The following is a 21,507-nucleotide window of genomic DNA, read 5'->3' as shown; positions in this document are numbered from 1 at the left end:
AACAAGGAGACGAAGCAGAAGAACGAGGAAGATACAGCCGTGGCGACGCCGACGACGAGTAAGATGAAAAAATACGCTTGTAAGTTCCAAGCCGCAGCTGCGATTGGACCTGGATAGCCTCCGGGAAGAAGTAGTGGACTACCAAGTGCTTGGCAGTGAAGATCTTCCTCAGGAAGCAAAGATTGACCGGTTTTGGGCCATGCTAGGGAGAGATGGAAGATTCAGACTCTAGTGCATTTGATGAAAGCACTTTTGTGCGTGCCACACAGCAATGCATCATCAGTTCAGCATGGTTAAATAAATAGTGACAGAGAATAGAACAAGGATGGACAATTCAACCCTTAACTCAACAATGAGTAGATGAGTGTTATGTGTGTGTACCGGTATATGTGTAAATAAATGAACACTGAAATTCAAGTATTTCTTTTATATATATATATATATATATATATATATATATAATAAAATAAATATATATATAGCTAGAATTCACTGAAAGACAAGTCTTTCTTATATATATATATATGTATATATATATATATGTATATATATATATATATATATATATATATATATATATATATATATATATATATATATATATATATACATACACATGAAATACTTGACTTGGTGAATTCTAGCTGTAAATATCTCCCCTCTTAACCACGCCCCCCGCCCCACCCCTGACCACGCCCCCCACACCCCGAAATCGGAGGTCTCAAGGTTGGCAAGTATGCTTTACATAAACAAACAAATGGAAATGAAACGGCACGCCTCGCGCAGTCATATATCCCAGCATGCACCGCGCGCTTCTTCTTCTTCTACGGGGAAAATGAAGTCGGCGGCTGCTTACCGTAGTTGCGATTGATTGATTGATTGAAACTTTTACCTGTTGGAGGCTCAATATTGGTCCGTATATAAGGCGCACCGGATTATAAGGCGCACTGTCAGCTTTTGACAAAATTGGAGGTTTTTAGGTGCGCCTTATAGTGCGGAATACACGGTACTTAATAATGACTAATTAAGAGCCAATATGTTACTAATTTGCATGTTAATAAGCATCTAATTAATGGTGAATATGTTCCCCATACTAAAGTGTTACCGTTTTGATTTCTAAAAAGAGCTGTTTTGACAGGAGATAATATAATTTTTTTCTGTGTGGAAAAAGTTTAGATCCAGTGTGTGAGTGTGGTTGTTTGTACCCCCCCGCTCATGCACTGTGTACTTTTGCAGCTCCGAGAAGCCAGTTAGCGAACAGCCGTCGCCAGGTTTCCTGCAGGCGTTGGACCGCCAGGGCGTCCCTCTGTGCCTGTCCTGTCAGAAGGTCTGTTCCACCAGCGGCGCCGGGGCCTGGGACTCCCGCTTCTGCAGCCTCAGGTACGACTCCCCCAACCCAACTTGGAAAATATCCCGCCTTTCCCGACAACGCCCGCCTTCTCCAAACACCCCCACACACACACACCCCTGCAGGTGCCAGGAAGAGTTCCAGTTGCGCTCCAGTCACACGTACATGCGCTGCCGGGTGCTGGAGGCGGAGCAGGGCGTCTGCCAGCTCTGCGGCCTCCACGCCCACGACCTGTTTGGGAGGGTCCGAGATGCGCTGCCGTCCCAGCGCAAGGAGATGCTGGAGAACACCTGGCTCGCCCAGCTGCCACTCAAACAGGTAGGTGCGGGGAGGAATTTTGTAATTAACGTGAACAAATTTTGATAACTAGCTTTGTGTTTGAGGTGGCTATAAATAGCAGACACACGCACACACACGCACACGCACACACACACACACACACACACACACATCGATCTTCCCTTCACGGCTCCTAGTAAATGGATTGCTGGGCCCATTGATTTCTCCCTGCAGTGCCAGGCTCCCACCAGTAAGCCTGTTTGATTTGACTGGCTGTTATCCTTCTCCTTCTCACACACACACACACACACACATATAAAAATATATATTTATCCCCCCCCGACCCTCTTCCTAGTGCCGCCGGCAGCAGTGCGAATCGATATGGCGAGCTTTAGAGGAAACAAACTCAGCCACATGATAAGACGCCATGGTGGCGGAAAAGCCTTAAGATTAGCGCCTCGTTCTTTGGTTCATACTGGGGGCTCTATTGTGTGTGTGTGTGTGTGTGCGTGCGTGTGTGTGTGTGTGTGTGTGTGTGTGTGTGTTTCCTCCAACACTTCTATATGGCGCTCCATCTGTGCCTTTCAGTCCGGTTTGTGTGTGTGTTCGTTTCCTGTGCCCCCGTGTGCCGGCCCGCTCTTTCTGTCTTTGGGGATCAATTCCATCTCGCTGCCTTAATGTCGGCAAAGTAGCACTCAAAGCGGGGAAATAGATTTTCGCCGCTCCTCTTGTCAGGCTTGTCTTCCAATCATCTTTAGTTGTTGATTGATTTGTGCTCTTTGTCTCTTCCAAATGCCATCAACATCCTCGGGTCTGTGGAAGCGGCAGTGCTGGAATGCACACCCGTGCCATCTAGTGGCTCTTCTTCCCACTCCACTCTTCGCTCGTCTGTTTGCTGGCTTTGGCGCATTCACGCTCAGCGAGTGTGATGTTAGGATCACATTTAACCACTAGGGTTGTACGGTACATCGGTACTAGTATAGGACCCTGATTGATACTAATGAATCATTGTTGGTACTGGTGTTGTCCCGATTCCAATATTTTGGTACCGTTACCAAAACTATTTCGATACTTTTCGGTACTTTTCTAAATAAAGGGGACAACAAAACATTGCATTATTGACTTTATTTTAACAAGAAAATCTTAGGGTACATTAAACATATGTTTCTTATTGCAAGGTTGTCCTTAAATAAAATAGTGAACATACAAGACAACTTGTCTTTTAGTAGTAAGCAAACAAACAAAGGATCCTACTTAGTCTGCTGACATATGCAGTAACATATTGTGTCATTTATCATTCTATTATTTTTGTCAACATTATTAAGGACAAGTGGTAGAAAATGAATTATTAATCTACTTGTTCATTTACTGTTAATATCTGGTTATTTTCTCTTTTAACATGTTATATCTACACTTCTGTTAAAATGTAAAATCACTTATTCTTCTGTTGTTTGATACTTTACATTAGTTTTGGATAATACCACACATTTAGGTATCAATCCGATACCAAGTAGTTACAGGATCATACATTGGTCATATTCAAAGTCCTCATGTGTCCAGGGACATATTTCCTGACTTTATAAACAAAATATATATGAGCCTTTGTTTGTTTACTTACTACTAAAAGACAAGTTGTCTTGTATGTTCACTATTTTATTTAAGGACAAACTTGCAATAAAAAACATATGTTTAATGTACCCTAAGATTTTTAGTTAAAATAAAGCCAATAATGACATTTTTTATGGTCCCCTTTATTTACATGTTGGTACCGGTACCAAAATATTGGTACCACTAAAAAGAATAATAATAAAAAAAAATAAAAAGACGCTCCAATGAGGCGGGATTACTCGTACTGGGCTGTTGGTGGGTTAGAGTGAGCAAATTAAGCGCTCCTTTTCTCGTAAGTCAATGGGATGTCAAACGCGCATTCATCCATGTCGAAGTTATGGGTGCCACTCGGAGGGCCGCTTGTAACAATGAATATATATGAATATAAACACCAACACACATATTACTGCTTATGCATTCATCTTATATATATATATTTTTTTTTACAAACAAATGGATGGATCATTTACTTTGAATCACAAGCCAAGCAGATAGTTTTGATTACAGAAAAACCCTGAAATATCTTATTTCACGATCAGACAACCTTCATGTTGAGAAGATGGGCAATTGCATCCAGCAGTGGGTCAGCTGCTGCAGCTCAATTTCCAGGAAACTTTGAAGCGTGTTGGCAGATGGGCCAGAGAAGAATCCAATTAGTGTTGGTGCACGTCTACAAAAATGTCTAACTCGAGGAATTTATTTTGTTTTTTGGCACCGATTCACGTAAAACCCAACTTTCACTGTACCTCGGCTAAGAAACTGACTCAAAAAATGCTTCACCGTTAGCAAAGCAAGGCTCCACTTTTCCAAAAATGCTAATAAACGTTGGCTTTGCTATTGACGTGCTACTGATTAGCATTAGCGATTTTACATGGCGATTTCAACACCTCCAACTTTGTTAATGAAAACTACAACTAAGATGCACGTTACAATCAAGCTACTGGTGCATAGTAAGTACAGTATTTATCAGAACTTAGAGCGCACCGGTATACAAGCCACACCCACTAAATTTTAGAAGAAAATAATGTGATTTCATATATTTACGGCATTGGACTATAAACCGAAGATATATATGTTGTGAAACGAGATTTTGTACATACCTCAATTGTCTGTCACAAGGCAGTAAAACGGCTGATTAAACAAAACAGGAGTCATCGTCATGGACCCACTAGCTGCGCAAGCTAGCTCTCCAATCAGCTAAACAGACCCAATAATTCCCCGGTGATGTTTTGGTGAATTTACTGAGAAATTTGTGAAACTGAAACAATACAAAAAGAATCCCGTTGTAAGTTAATAATACTAACAGACACTCGTAAACTTGTTAGCATAACTTGTTAGCATATTAGCTGATGCTAGCGACGCTCGCTTGTTTACATTATGATAGCACGTACAATTATGCATGAAAACACTCCTACAGACATCACACATGGGACGGTTTAGTAAGTATGAATTGTTTTAGTTATATTTCTAAACTTGCAAACGTTGCTTGGAGTGATGCATGAAGAATCCATACGAGTAGAAACGCTATAGACCGAAAGGGCACTGCGGCACCCGCGGTGAGCGAACTCATCCAAAAGATGGTGTCATAGCACAAACAACAACACACCTTTTCAGTGTCTTTGTTTTCTGTTTTGCATCATCGCCGTTAGCGGAAGAAAATCCGGAAATTAGCCGTGCCTTTTTATAAGCCGCCTGGTTCAAAGCGTAGAAAAAAAGTAGCGGCTTATAGTCCGGAATTTACGGTAGATTTTTCCGGAGGTGGACCTCAAACTCCGTTCTGGAGGGGAATGAGTGACCCGCTTATGCTAGCACCATGAAGCTAGAACCGCTACTATTACTGAGGACAGATAGGTTTAGGCAGAGGTCTGCACGTCTGTTCAAACAAGGCGACGCCTGTGATATAAGACGACCATCTCGCGGCTCTTTCGCTGCATGAGACGAGATAACGACGGCGGTGTTGTTAAGTCTGAGGCAAGAAAGGGAACGATTACCCTCCTGATTGGGATTTCAAACCCCGCTGAGGAGGTCACAAAGCAGGAAATTGCACCTTTGACAGGAAAAGAACACCCTGGTGTTACTTCAGGTCCAGACAAACTTTTTTCAACTTGAACAGAATTCTGGCATAGTCGTGCCTTGCAGGTGTGTGATAATGTTCCATGAGGTCAAAGGTAATTTCACGGGTATATAAGCCACACCCACTAAATTTTTGAAGAAAATAACGTTTCCATACATTAGCCACATCGGACTATAAGCCGTAAGATATATACGTTGTGGAATGAGTTATTTACACAGAAAGATTTTTTAAATGTTTATTTACTTACCTCAATTGTCTGTCACACGGCAGTAAAACGGCTGATCAAACAAAACAGAAGTCATCGTCATGGACCCACTAGCAACAGGAGCTAGTTCTCCCATCAGCTAAACAGACTCAATAACTCCACGGTGACATTTTTGGTGAATTTACTGAGGAATTTGTGGAACTGAAACAATACAAAAAGAATGCCGTCGTAAGTTGATAAAACTAACACAGACACTCGTAAACGTGTTTGCATTTTAGCTAATGCTAGCGACGCTCGCTTGATTACATTACGATTGCACATTTAGTGAGTAAGAATTTTTTTGGTTATGTTGCAAAACGTGCAAACATTGATAATACTAACACAGACACTCGTAAACGTGTTAGCATTTTAGCTAATGCTAATGCTTCACTACACACCGTCGGAGGATACAATAGCTCACCGGCGTCACCGCTAACAAAAGCTAGCGCGCATGAATGTAAGCAAACTCCATGGGTGGATCTACACCTAACATCCACTGTAATGATATCAAGTACAATAATGTATTTAGTCGATACTACTATGATTACATCGATATTTTTTATCTTGACAAAATGTTTTTTCCTTTTTAAAATGTATATTATGTTTATAAAGTCAGGAAATATGACCCTGGACACATGAGGACTTTGAATATGACCAATGTATGATCCTGTAACTACTTGGTATCGGATCAATACCTAAATGTGTGGTATCATCCAAAACTAATGTAAAGTATCAAACAACAGAAGAATAAGTGATTATTACATTTTAACAGAAGTGTAGATAGAACATGTTAAAAGAGAAAGTAAGCTGATATTAGTAGTAAATGAACAAGTAGATTAATAATTCATTTTCTACCGTTTGTCCCTCATAATGTTGACAAAATAATAGAATGATAAATGACACAATATGTTACTGCATATGTCAGCAGACTAATTAGGAGCATTTGTTTGTTTACTTACTAATAAAAAACAAGTTGCCTTGTATGTTCACTATTTTATTTAAGGACAAACTTGCAATAAGAAACATATGTTTAATGTACCCTAAGATTTTTAGTTAAAATAAAGCCAATAATGACATTTTTTGTGGTCCCCTTTTTTTAGAAAGGTACCAGTACCAAAATATTGGTATCGGGACAACCCTAGTCGCGATATATTGATATCGTTTTATCGCCCGGCCCTAATCGGAGCTATTTTCCAAATGTTATCAGACTTATGGTTATGACGACCCTGTAATTGCATTTCCAATATTCACCATGCACCCCCAGGCACAGAAACCTTCACTTAATCTGCTTTCTTTCTTTCTCTGCCTGCACCGAGCTGAGCTGTCAGGAGTGCTCCCTGTTTGTTTTTGTCATCGCCTTTTATGAGGAACGTTGCAGATGCGCCCCTATGGTGCACGTATTTGTTGAATATGTTGGGTTTCACTAGGAGAGTGTGTGTGTGTGTGTGTGTGTGTGTGTGTGTGTGTGTGTGTGTGTGTGTGTGTGTGTGTGTGTGTGTGTGTGTGTGTGTGTGTGTGTGTGTTCTTGTATTTCTACCCTTCTTGAGACATCAACAAGGAAAAGTAGCTTCCATATGAGGAGGTGTGAACAAGTTAGGACATAAATCATGGTCCCAATACGGAAAACCATTACATCTAATAGAGAATGTTTCATTTGCACCCCTGGTGGAGAAATCCATCAAAATTAGGGTGGTCCCAAAAAGGAGGGATTTTTCTAAATGACTGTGTGTCGGTTTTAAAAGTGCTCCCCCTCTGGTCAACATATGAAATAACAAGTGTGTGTAAGAAATTTAAATGCACCACCTTTGGCCAAAATGTATAAAAAATATATATAAATATGTATATAGAGACATACTGTAGTAACTTCAAATAAATAATGAAGATTAAAAACTAATTACAAACCAAAAATTTAAAAATAAATAAATGTATTAAAAGCAGTCTTTATCTCACGTGTGTTGACTTTTTTTAAATAAAATTGGGAACCATTTCTCAAATTCTTTCTGTTTCTGGATTATTGCAATATTTTTTAATGCAAAGTGGTGACATTTGTCATAAGATTCTGACTTTTGCACACATGTTCAGTTTTTCTTGTAAAATTTTGACTTGCGTTGAGTAAAATTATAACTTAATATAATACTGCCAAAATTCTAAGTTTTTCTTGTGAAATTGTGACCTTTTTCTTGTGAAATTCCAACTAATTTTTCACAACAAGCTTTTGTATATTTGCATAGTATGTATATATTATTATTGTTGTAAATACAAATTTTCTATTTAAAGAGGTAGGCATTTTTCACAGGTCTCAAGAAGGTAAGAAATACACAAATGTGTGTGCGTGCTTGTGTTCTTGTATTTCTACCCTTCTTGAGACATCAACAACGAAAAGTACCTTCCATATGAGGACCAGTGAACAAGTTAGGACCCAAATCATGGTCCCATTACGCAAAACCATTGCATCGCCCTACCATGAATTGATTTACGTGGACCCCGACTTGAACAAGTTGAAAAACTTATTTGGGTGTTACCATTTAGTGGTCAATTGTACAGAATATGTACTGAACTGTGCAATCTACGAATAAAAGTTTCAATCAATCCCAATATGCAAAACCATTGCATCTAATAGAGAGCCAAATACTAGAGTCTGTGAACATTGCTTCAAAGTCAGAATTTTTTGTTGATTTAATGTGCATACAAAAGTAAGCATTGACAGGTTCAAAGGCAGCAATATATGATAAAATAAGACGTCAGCTAAAGAAGGACTTCCCTATTCATCCCCGAAAAAACCCGCCAGGTGAACAGCTGATTTTACGACTTCCGGTGCTGACGTAAGACAACCCGCGTCCCATATGTGACCATAGGATGAACAAATACACTACGGTACTAAGACTATAGTGGCCATTAACACTTAGCTTCTACAGTAAAATGATTAATTTTGTCATCATTTTCCCAAGTAAAAATCTGATTATTATTATAATATTGCCAACATTTTAAAGTTTTCTTATAAAATTGTGACTTTTGTCGAGTAGAATTACGACTCTTTTCATAAAACTGCCCAAATTGTAAGCTTTTCTTGTATAATTGCGAATGTTATTCAGTCAAATTCCAACTTTTATCATAATATTGCACAACTGTTCAGTTTTTCTTGTAGAATTTTGACTTGCGTCGAGTAAAATTACGACTTTTATTATAATACTGCCAAAATTGTAAGTTTCTCTTGTGAAATTGTGACCTTTTTCTTTTCCAACTCATTTTTCACAATAAGCTTTTTTATATTGGCATAGTATGTATATATTATTAATGTTGTAAATACACATCTTTATAAGGGTGGTCCTAAAGAGGCAGGCATTTTTCACAGGGCTCAAGAAGGTCAGAAATACAAAAATGTGTGTGTGTGTGTGTGTGTGTGTGTGTGTGTGTGTGTGTGTGTGTGTGTGTGTGTGTGTGTGTGTGTGTGTGTGTGTACCCTTCTTGAGACATCAAGAAGGAAAATAACCTTCCATATGAGGAGGTGTGAACAAGTTAGGACATAAATCATGGTCCCGATTTTTCAAATTGACTGTGTGTCGGTTTCAAAAGTGTTCCCCATCTGGTCAACATATAAAATAACAAATGTGTGTAAGAAATTGAAATGTGTCCCCTTTGGCCAAAATTAATTAAAAAAAAAATATATATATAGATATATATATATAGATATATATGTACAAACCCCGTTTCCATATGAGTTGGGAAAATGTGTTAGATGTAAATATAAACGGAATACAATGATTTGCAAATCCTTTTCAACACATACAATACAATGAAAACTTTAACCTTACCCTTAACCTAAATAATAAATACAAATCGTTTGAGGTGCTTACTATGAGGTCTGTCGCACCGCTGCCTCTCGATATGGCTGTTATCTACCGCCCCCCAGGGCCCTACTCGGACTTTATCAATGAATTCTCAGAGTTCGTTGCTGATCTAGTGACGCACGCAGACAATATAATCATAATGGGGGACTTTAATATCCATATGAATACCCCATCGGACCCTCAGTGCGTGGCACTCCAGACTATAATTGATAGCTGTGGTCTTACACAAATAATAAATGAACCTACGCATCGCAATGGTAATACGATAGATCTAGTGCTGGTCAGGGGTGTCACCACCTCCAAAGTTATGGTACTCCCGTATACTAAAGTAATGTCCGATCATTACCTTATAAAATTCGAAGTTCTGACTCATTGTCAACAAACTAATAATAATAATAACTGCTATAGCAGCCGTAACATTAATGCTGCCACAACGATGACTCTTGCTGACCTACTGCCTTCGGTAATGACACCATTCCCAAATTATGTCGGCTCTATTGATAACCTAACTAACAACTTTGACAATGCCCTGCGCAAAACCATTGATAGTATAGCACCGCTAAAACAAAAAAGGGCCCCTAAAAGGCGCACCCCATGGTTTACAGAAGAAACCAGAGCTCATAAATTATCATGTAGAAAGTTGGAACGCAAATGGCGCGCGACCAAGCTTGAGGTTTTCCATCAAGCATGGAGTGATAGTTTAATATCGTATAAACACATGCTTACCTTAGCTAAAGCTAAATATTACTAAAATCTCATCCGCCTCAACAAAAACGACCCTAAATTTTTGTTTAGTACAGTAGCATTGCTAACCCAACAAGGGACTCCTCCCAATAGCTCCACCCACTCGGCAGATGACTTTATGAATTTCTTTAATAAGAAAATTGAACTCATTAGAAAGGAGTTTAAAGACAACGCATCCCAGCTACAACTGGGTTCTATTAACACAGATACAACTGTATCTACGACGGATACTGCAATACAAAATAGTCTCTCTCTTTTTGATGAAATAACATTAGAGGAACTATTACGGCGTGTAAGTGGGATAAAACAAACAACATGTTTACTTGACCCACTTCCTGGGAAACTTATCAAGGAGCTTTTTGTATTATTAGGTCCATCAGTGCTAAATATTATAAACTTATCACTTTCCTCTGGCACTGTTCCCCTAGCATTCAAGAAAGCGGTTATTCATCCTCTGCTCAAAAGACCTAACCTTGATCCTGACCTCATGGTAAACTACCGACCGGTGTCCCACCTTCCCTTTATTTCGAAAATCCTCGAAAAAATTGTCGCACAGCAGCTAAATGAACACTTAGTGTCTAACAATCTCTGTGAACCTTTTCAATCCGGTTTCAGGGCAAATCACTCTACGGAGACGGCCCTCGCAAAAATGACTAATGATCTACTGCTAACGATGGATTCTGATGCGTCATCTATGTTGCTGCTTCTTGATCTTAGCGCTGCTTTCGATACCGTCGATCATAATATTTTATTAGAGCGTATCAAAACACGTATTGGTATGTCAGACTTAGCTTTGTCGTGGTTTAACTCTTATCTTACTGACAGGATGCAATGCGTCTCCCATAATAATGTGACCTCGGACTATGTTAAGGTAACGTGCGGAGTTCCTCAGGGTTCGGTTCTTGGCCCTGCACTCTTTAGTATTTACATGCTGCCGCTAGGTGACATCATACGCAAATACGGTGTTAGCTTTCATTGTTATGCTGATGACACCCAACTCTACATGCCCCTAAAGCTGACCAACACGCCGGATTGTAGTCAGCTGGAGGCGTGTCTTAATGAAATTATACAATGGATGTCCGCTAACTTCTTGCAACTCAACGCCAAGAAAACGGAAATGCTGATTATCGGTCCTGCTAAACACCGACATTTATTTAATAATACCACCTTAACATTTGACAATCAAACAATTACACAAGGCGAATCAGTAAAGAATCTGGGTATTATTTTCGACCCAACTCTCTCGTTTGAATCACACATTAAGAGTGTTACTAAAACAGCCTTCTTTCATCTCCGTAATATCGCTAAAATTCGTTCTATTTTATCCACTAGCGACGCTGAGATCATTATTCATGCGTTCGTTACGTCTCGTCTCGACTACTGTAATGTATTATTTTCGGGTCTCCCTATGTCTAGCATTAAAAAATTACAGTTGGTACAAAATGCGGCTGCTAGACTTTTGACAAGAACAAGAACGTTTGATCATATTACGCCTATACTGGCTCACCTGCACTGGCTTCCTGTGCACTTAAGATGTGACTTTAAGGTTTTACTACTTACGTATAAAATACTACACGGTCTAGCTCCGTCCTATCTTGTCGATTGCATTGTACCATATGTCCCGGCAAGAAATCTGCGTTCAAAGAACTCCGGCTTATTAGTGATTCCCAGAGCCCAAAAAAAGTCTGCGGGCTATAGAGCGTTTTCTATTCGGGCTCCAGTACTATGGAATGCCCTCCCGGTAACAATTAGAGATGCTACCTCAGTAGAAGCATTTAAGTCCCATCTTAAAACTCATTTGTATACTCTAGCCTTTAAATAGCCCCCCTGTTAGACCAGTTGATCTGCCGTTTCTTTTCTTTTCTCCTCTGCTCCCCTTTTCCTTGTGGAGGGGGGGGGGCACAGGTCCGGTGGCCATGGATGAAGTGCTGGCTGTCCAGAGTCGGGACCCGGGGTGGACCGCTAGCCTGTGCATTGGCTGGGAACATCTCTGCGGGTCCCGTCTCCGCTCGGGATGGTGTCCTGCTGGCCCCACTATGGACTGGACTCTCACAATATTATGTCAGACCCACTCGACATCCATTGCTTTCGGTCTCCCCTAGAGAGGGGGGGTTACCCACATATGCGGTCCTCTCCAAGGTTTCTCATAGTCATTCACATCGACGTCCCACTGGGGTGAGTTTTTCCTTGCCCGTATGTGGGCTTTGTACCGAGGATGTCGTTGTGGCTTGTGCAGCCCTTTGAGACACTTGTGATTTAGGGCTATATAAATAAACATTGATTGATTGATTGATTGATTGAAACCCATATTCAATTGAATGCACTACAAAGACAAGATATTTGATGTTCAAACTCATAAACTTTTTTTTTTTTTTTTTGCAAATAATAATTAACTTAGAATTTCATGGCTGCAACACGTGCCAAAGTAGTTGGGAAAGGGCATGTTCACCACTGTGTTACATCACCTTTTCTTTTAACAACACTCAATAAACGATTGGGAACTGAGGAAACTAATTGTTGAAGGTTTGAAAGTGGAATTCTTTCCCATTCTTGTTTTATGTAGAGCTTAAGTTGTTCAACAGTCCGGGGTCTCCGCTGTCGTATTTTACGCTTCATAATGTGCCACACATTTTCGATGGGAGACAGGTCTGGACTGTAGGCGGGCCAGGAAAGTACCTGCACTCTTTTTTTACGAAGCCATGCTGTTGTAACACGTGCTGAATGTGGCTTGGCATTGTCTTGCTGAAATAAGCAGGGGCGTCCATGAAAAAGACGGCGCTTAGATGGCAGCATATGTTGTTCCAAAACCTGTATGTACCTTTCAGCATTAATGGTGCCTTCAGAGATGTGTAAGTTACCCATGCCTTGGGCACTAATGCACCCCCATTCCATCACAGATGCTGGCTTTTGAACTTTGCGTCGATAACAGTCTGGATGGTTCGCTTCCCCTTTGGTCCGGATGACACGATGTCGAATATTTCCAAAAACAATGTGAAATGTGGACTCGTCAGACCACAGAACACTTTTCCACTTTGCATGAGTCCATCTTAGATGATCTCGGGCCCAGAGAAGCCGGCGGCGTTTCTGGATGTTGTTGATAAATGGCTTTCGCTTTGCATAGTATAACTTTAACTTGCACTTACAGATGTAGCGACAAACTGTATTTAGTGACAGTGGTTTTTTGATGTGTTCCTGAGCCCATGTAGTGATATCCTTCAGAGATTGATGTCGGTTTTTGATACAGTGCCGTCTGAGGGATCGAAGGTCACGGTCATTCAATGTTGGTTTCCGGCCATGCCGCTTACGTGGAGTGATTTCTCCAGATTCTCTGAACCTTTTGATGATATTATGGACCGTAGATGTTGAAATCCCTAAATTTCTTGCAATTGCACTTTGAAAAACGTTGTTCTTAAACTGTTTGACTATTTGCTCACGCAGTTGTGGACAAAGGGGTGTACCTCGCCCCATCTTTTCTTGTGAAAGACTGAGCATTTTTTGGGAAGCTGTTTTATACCCAATCATGGCACCCACCTGTTCCCAATTAGCCTGCACACCTGTGGGATGTTCCAAATAAGTGTTTGATGAGCATTCCTCAACTTTATCAGTATTTATTGCCACCTTTCCCAACTTCTTTGTCACGTGTTGCTGGCATCAAATTCTAAAGTTAATGATTATTTGCACAAAAAAAAAATTTTTTATCAGTTTGACCATCAAATATGTTGTCTTTGTAGCATATTCAACTGAATATGGGTTGAAAATGATTTGCAAATCATTGTGTTCCGTTTATATTTACATCTAACACAATTTCCCAACTCATATGGAAACGGGGTTTGTATATAGAGACATACTGTAATAACTAATGAAGATTAAAATCCAATTACTAACAAAAAATTTAAAAAAAAAAACCAACCAAAAACTAAATGCTTACCTTTTGTATATTGACATAGTATGTATATATTATTAATGTTGTAAATACACATCTTTATATACCTAGAAAGGGGGTCCTAAAGAGGTAGGCATTTTTCACAGGTCTCAAGAAGGTAAGAAATACAAAAGTGTGTGTGCGTGTGCGTGTGCGTGTGCGTGTGCGTGTGTGTGTGTGTGTGTGTGTGTGTGTGTGTGTGTGTGTGTGTGTGTGTGTGTGTGTGTGTGTGCTATAAAATAAGACTTCAGGCAAGTGTGGAGCTAAACACATCACCTGTGTTGGTAAAAATGTGTTTGAGCGTAGATGGATGGTTTGGGTGGGTAGTGCAATCACAGCTTGTTTTGGGCAATTTGGGGCTGTATGAGAGAACATCCGAGGGTAGCGTTTTTCCTTTTTTTCATTCTGTGTGTGTGTGTGTGTGTGTGTGTGTGCGCAGCTGAACGAGATGATCCGCGCTCCGGTGGAAGGCGATTTCTGGCAGGTGGACCACATCCGTCCGGTGTACAGCGGAGGAGGGCAGTGCTCGCTGGACAACCTGCAGACACTGTGCACCGTCTGCCACAGAGCTGTAAGACACCAGGCCAAAATAAATATCTCCACCTTTTATTTTGTAGGTGGCGAGAGTCATCCTTTGTGTCGGTTTAAAAGAAAGCGGCGTTCCGCCGGGTTGAGGATCATCGGAGTCGGCGGTAATGTGATACACGGTCGGCCGGTAATAACGTCCCAGCAGTGTCGCCGTGATGTATGGCGTCGGCCGCAAAAGGCCAGGAGTGTGCGTCGGGGGCCGTCGGTGTGTATCTCGTAATCACAGACCATTCCTCAAAAGACAGATTAGAGAGCAGGAGTGTCAAAATAAAAGTCTTCTCCTTTGATATGTGCCTTAATGTCACACCAGTGGCTGTTTTTGTTCTATCAATGCGGGACTGGAAGAGTCCTGCATTGATGTCTTAAAGTGGCAATAGAGTGGAAAAACAAGTTGACTTTATACACTTAATTGTTTCATTGTACGCATTAAACCAGGCTTGTCACACTCATTTTCATTGAGGGCCACATTGTAGTTATGGCTGCTCTCAGAGGGCCGCTTGTAACAATGAATGATATAAGAATTTGCCTATGCCAGACCTGGGCAAAATACGGCCCGCGAGCCACATGCGGCCCATTAAGATTTTCAATCCGGCCCGCCAGACGTTCTACATCATTTTTTTTTACTTTTAACATCAAAACTGTTGCCGCAATCATGATGTGCAGTGCTGTTTTTAAATGACCGTAAGTCTTGAACTATAGAAAGTAGTGTTGTCCCGATACCAATATTTTGGTGCCGGTACCAAAATGTATGTTAATACTTTTCGGTACTTTTCTAAATAAAGGGGACCACAAAACATTGCATTATTGCCTTTATTTTAACAAAAAATCTTAGGGTACATTAAACATATGTTTATTATTGCAAGTTTGTCCTTAAATAAAATAGTGAACATACTAGACAACTTGTCTTTTAGTAGTAAGTAAACAAACAAAGGCTCCTAATTAGTCTGCTGACGTATGCAGTAACATATTGTGTCATTTATCATTCTATTATTTTGTCAGCATTATGATGGACAAACTGTAAAAATGTATTATTAATCCCCTTGTTCATTTACTGTTAATATCTGCTTACTTTCTCTTTCAACATGTTCTATATACACTTCTGTTAAAATGTAGTACCGTATTTTTCGGATTATAAATTGCTCCGGAGTATACGTCGCACCGGCCGAAAATGCACAATAAAGAAGGAAAAAAAACATATATACGTCGCCCTCGAGTATAAGTCGCATTTTTGGGGGAAATTTATTTGCTAGAACCCAACACCAACAATAGACATTTGAAAGGTAATTTAAAATAAATAAAGAATAGTGAACAACAGGCTGAATAAGTGTACGTTATATGACGCATAAATAACCAACTGAGAACGTGCCTGGTATGTTAACGTAACATATTATGGTAAGAGCCATTCAAATAACTATAACATATAGAACATGCTATACGTTTACCAAACAATCTGTCACTCCTAATCGCTAAATCCCATGAAATCTTCTCCCTCGTTGTCGCTCCTGGTATACGCCGCTAGCGACCTTTCTTTCTGCTGCTCTATCGCCGTTTTCTGCTGTATATTTCACTATGTCCAGGTTGTAATCTGCAGTATATGATTTCCTTTTCGGTGCCATTTTTGTTCAGTTTTTATAAGTTACCGCCCATGTAGAAAATACGGCAGTAGCATATAGCATATAGCAGTTAGCATCCCATGACCCACAATGCACTTCTGCCATGACCCTCCCCCGCCGAATTCTTATTGGTTGACGTGTGAGTGACGATTGCTGACATTTTGCTTCGTCTCTTCCGTGAATTAGATAAATAATATTATTTGATATTTTACGGTAATGTGTTAATAATTTCACACATAAGTCGCTCCTGAGTATAAGTCGCACCCACAGCCAAACTATGAAAAAAACTGCGATTTATAATCCGAAAATACGGTAATCACTTATTCTTCTGTTGTTTGGAAGCTTTACATTAGTTTTGGATGATACCACAAATTTAGGTATCGATCCGATACCAAGCAGTTACAGGATCATACATTGGTCATATTCAAAGTCCTCATGTGTCCAGGGACATATTTCCTGAGTTTATAAACATAATATGAATTTTAAAAAGGAAAAAACATTTTGTGAAGATAAAAAATATCGATGTAATCATAGTAGTATCGACTAGATACGCTCCTGTACTTGGTATAATTACAGTGGATGTCAGATGTAGATCCACCCATGGCGTTTGTTTACATTCAGGAACAGCGTCATTAGCGGTGACGCCGGTGAGCTACGGTGTATAGTGAAGCATGTTTAGCTATTCCTCGTCCTGCATGGATCACACTTGTAAGAAACGTACTTTATTTGTTGCCATGGAGACCAGGATTAGTGATTTAGAAGTAGCTAAAACACTGCAGACCGCGGCTGGACGTTAGCCGCTAGCCAGCTATCTATGTCTTAACGCACCTCTTCCTGAGGGCGTTTCAGTGTTATAACTTCATCTTTATCTTAGTTTTTAAGCCAAAATGTGTCCGTTTTCCCTTTTCTGTCTACACACTGTGTCTGTTTGTAAGTACTCTGTGATTGTGCGCTGCCGAACATGCTCCTCTGCTCATAAAACCAGCAATGTCACGACGTGACGACGACGGGGGGAATGGGGACCGGTACTTTTAAGAGGCGGTATAGTACCAAATATGATTAATTAGTATCGCGGTACTATACTAATACCGGTATACCGTACAACCCTAGTAGAAAGTAATTAAATGGTTGAAATCTGCACTTTTGAGTGTTATATGAGTTATTACTATAATCTACGTCACAGCAGCTCAGACGAGAAACAAAGCAGAGTGGGCGGGGTTTGTGTTCAGAGCAGCTAGCCCGAAACGCATGTGTCTGGAACAGATTTTTACGTGATAATATATCATATTGTATGTGTTTATTACACTTTGCATTCATATTTTGCTATTTTAAAATTTTTTGTTGTGTTTTGCGTGATTGTAAAAAATACACAACTATCGAGGAGCTGGTCTGAGAAGTAAAAGAGGAGCGGACATTCATATGTTGTTAATATTCACTGTTTTATTGTTCATAGTTAATGTTGTAAATCCCACTTTCTTTATTTTCATGTACATTTTGGGTGTCCCATTCAGTAAAAAACTGAAAAATTATATTCTGTTTTTTTGAGGATAACTTTTTTTAGAACTCTATCGGACATTGTGACTTTTGGTATTAGTGTTACTGAAAAAAAGGGAGCCAAACACACATACTGTACAGCAGATGTTTACAGCTAATTGTGTATATGTCATTTATACACACATACACATTGGCCCCCCAGACACATTTGTTCTCTCAATGTGGCCCAGCTCTGGCTTATGCATTTGATTAATTTTGTTTTTTTTATGTACACTGTAAAAACTAGCAACTCAATCACCAGAATTTCACTATAAAATGTACAGTTTTTTGCAACATATTACGGTAAATGGAAAATTTATTAATTTTGGTTTTATCAAATAAATTTCCCCCAAAAATGTGACTTATACTCCAGTGCGACTTGTATATATATTTTTTCCTTCTTTATTATGCATTTTCGGCCGGAGCGACTTATACTCCGGAGCGACTTTTACTCTGAAAAATACGGTATAAGGCGCACTGCCGATGAGCCGGTCTATTCAGTTCTCTTTTTACACAAAAGGTGCACCAGATTATAAAATGCATTAAAGAAGTCATATTATGATTTTTTTTCCACATTTAAAACACTTCCTTGTGGTCTACATAAAATGTTGCATAGATTATGTTTTACAGACCACTTCGACAGCGCCTTCACCTCGTCATGTTTGTTGTAGCGGTAGTTTTTAGCGCTTCCATAGCGAGTCTACTGACAGATGTAAGTTAGAACTAGGGATGTCCGATAATGGCTTTTTGCCCATATCCGATATTCCAATATTGTCCAACTCTTTAATTACCGATACCGATATTAACCGATACCGATATCAACCGATATTTACAGTCGTGGAATTAACACATTATTATGCCTAATTTGGACAACCAGGTATGGTGAAGATAAGGTACTTTTAAAAAAAATTTATAAAATAAAATAAGATAAATACATTCAAAACATTTTCTTGAATAAAAAAGAAAGTAAAACAATATACAAACAGTTACATTGAAACTATTAATTAATGAAAATGAGTAAAATTAACTGTTAAAGGTTAGTACTATTAGTGGACCAGCAGCACGCACAATCATGTGTGCTTACGGACTGTATCCCTTGCAGACTGTATTGATATATATTGATATATAATGTAGGAACCAGAATATTAATAACAGAAAGAAACAACCCTTTTGTGTGAATGAGTGTAAATGGGGGAGGGAGTTTTTTTGGGTTGGTGTATTAATTGTAAGTGTATCTTGTGTTTTTTATGTTGATTTAATTTTTTTTTTTAAACAAAAAAAATGATACCGATAATTTCCGATATTACATTTTAACGCATTTATCGGCATCTCTAGTTAGAACTGTACGCTACTTTATATTAGAAATGGCAACAGCGGAGGATGAATGCCCCACAACAAGAGGATAGAGAAAATGAAGGAGCTTATTGACTGCGGCGCGGACTAAAATGGCGGACACGCGCACATTTTCGGGACTTTTGCAGATCCCAAATACACAGCAGTTACCAGTAGGTAGGAAAAGTTGCTTTTGCATAATATTACGAAACAAAACGCCAGATAATATGTCTCCTAATGGGTGCCATTTTGGGGTCCTTGTACACACACCATAATAATACCAGTATGTTGAAGCACAGTACGTCTGACTAGCCGTAATGCTCCGCGCTCCATCAAGCGGTACGGCTTTGTAGTTTACCAAAGTCACACTAAAACATTTTGACAGATTTTTGTGTAATGTTCTATATTCTCAATGAAACTTTAAAGTTTTGGTTTTTTTTGCTTACGGGTACTTGCAAGCGTCATTTATTGAACAGGCATCAACTTGCAGTCCACACTTATCTTAACTTCTGGTCACACTTATCATTATGCATTGTGCCAAATAAAATTGCTTCGAGGTCGGTAAGCACAACCAGAATTAATACGTACATTAGGCGCACCGGGTTATAAGGCGTTTTTTGAGAAAATGATTTTAAGTGCGCCTTATAGTCCGAAAAATACGGTACATAGATACTATTTTTTTAACATGACATTTTAATGAAATTTGGCTAAACCACTTTTGTTGAAATCGAACATTGAAGTGTTATTTAGAAAAATTAGATGTCAGAAAATTCAAAGTAAACGCTTTTGTTTTTTAGTTTTCCGTAATTGTAATTTGTTTCATTAAATATTTAAGTGTTTTGACACTTCCAGGCCACCGTAGATATTGTATGGGACTAGCTGAACAATACAAAGTTTGGCACAACCATGAGTAAAAAGTACATTTTCTTTCTTCCGCAGAGGACGGCTAAGCAGGCCAAGGAGCGAAGTCAGATGAGGAAGAGCTCCGCCGCCTCCAAGGTCGCCTCCGACATCAGCAAATTCTTCATCAAGAAATGAATCTTGGCGTTGACTGAAATCTCCGGTCCAGTCCCAGGTGGCACTCGGATGATGCATGACTATTTTTTTGTTTTGTTTTCAGAAAGAAAAAGGCCAAACTACTTTGTTCAACAGCAAACAGGGACAGCAACCGGTTTCCCCTCTCGTCCCCGAACCGTCACAAGTGCGCTGGGATTTGATTTATGGCAGCCTCCTTTCTTTTTTTTCTGCTTGCGGCGTAAATGGAGCAGGTTGCTTTGGAGACGCGCTGCTATTTTCAGATTTTGCAAACTTAGCGCAACGTTGCAGGTGAGCGGAGTAGCGGGTGATTAAGAACGCACCTTTCAACAAGCAACGCCTTGTTCCCTTTGGAAAGATAAACGAGGGTCTTGTGGAATTATAACTAATTTTTTCTAGCGCAGGGTGTACAAACTTTTTCCACTGAGGGGGCCATTTTTTATATTTTTCATATCTTTAGGGCTCCTCTGAAGTTTGGTCCCAAGGACCCACAAGGGCCTCAGTCATAAAAAATGTACAAGTAAGTCACATATTACTTTTTAAAATGTTTTTATTCAACGCCTAAATCTCACGATCAACTTCAACTTTGTTGATGTAAAGTTTTTGTTTTATGTGTTTCGCTCTTTATGGCAAAAACACCAAATATGCTTGGTATGCTGGTAATAAAAACTTGAAAATGATCTGTCGAGGGTACACTTTCTGATGATGAAAACTTGTATTTGTCAGTGATTAATTGCGATTAATTTTGATTTAACTCTGAACAAACTGTGAATAATTGCGATGAATATTTTAATTGTTCGACAGCCCTATTTTTTATATACTGTATATATATATATACAGTATATAAATACATATATCAAATCAAATCAACTTTATTTATAGAGCACATATAGTATATGTATTTATATACAGTATATAAATACATATACATATATAAATACAGGTATATATATATATATATATATATATATATATATATATACATATATAAATATATTTATATATATATATATATATATATATATATATATATATATATATATATATATATATATATATATATATATATATATATATAAATAAGTGGGGGTTTTTTGTTTTTTTTTATGTATTATTCAACGCCTAAATCTGTAGATCAGGTCTATCTCTCGATATAAAGTAAAAACAAATGTTTATGTTTTAGGCCCTTTTTTTTTCCAAAGAAAAGTTATTTATGGCAAAAACACAAAATATGCAATATTTTCCCCCAAAAAATATTTCAAAATGGAATATTTGACGTGAAGTAATTGGAACCTTAAATAGGTCAATAATTATTAACTCCATTGGTTTTCATTAATTA

General features: G+C 39.0%; 1 protein-coding gene across 5 annotated transcripts in view; it reads left to right on the top strand.

Moving 5' to 3' along the window:
- The window catches only part of zranb3 (zinc finger, RAN-binding domain containing 3), a 281,742-nt gene extending 260,920 nt beyond the window's left edge, over positions 1 to 20,822 (top strand). For all 5 annotated transcript variants that reach the window (XM_061984961.2, XM_061984960.1, XM_061984962.1 and 2 more), the window contains 4 exons: positions 1,237 to 1,380; positions 1,474 to 1,666; positions 14,507 to 14,638; positions 20,073 to 20,822. In XM_061984961.2, coding sequence (XP_061840945.1) covers positions 1,237 to 1,380; positions 1,474 to 1,666; positions 14,507 to 14,638; positions 20,073 to 20,171 — 568 coding nt within the window. In that variant the 3' untranslated portion in view covers positions 20,172 to 20,822. The remainder of the gene's footprint in view (positions 1 to 1,236; positions 1,381 to 1,473; positions 1,667 to 14,506; positions 14,639 to 20,072) is intronic.
- The last annotated feature ends 685 nt before the right edge of the window (positions 20,823 to 21,507 follow it).

The sequence above is a fragment of the Nerophis lumbriciformis genome, linkage group LG23 (assembly GCF_033978685.3).
Source record: "Nerophis lumbriciformis linkage group LG23, RoL_Nlum_v2.1, whole genome shotgun sequence".
NCBI lineage: Eukaryota > Metazoa > Chordata > Actinopteri > Syngnathiformes > Syngnathidae > Nerophis > Nerophis lumbriciformis.
Note: the sequence above shows the minus strand (reverse complement) of the source record. Positions and strands in the feature narration are given on the sequence as shown.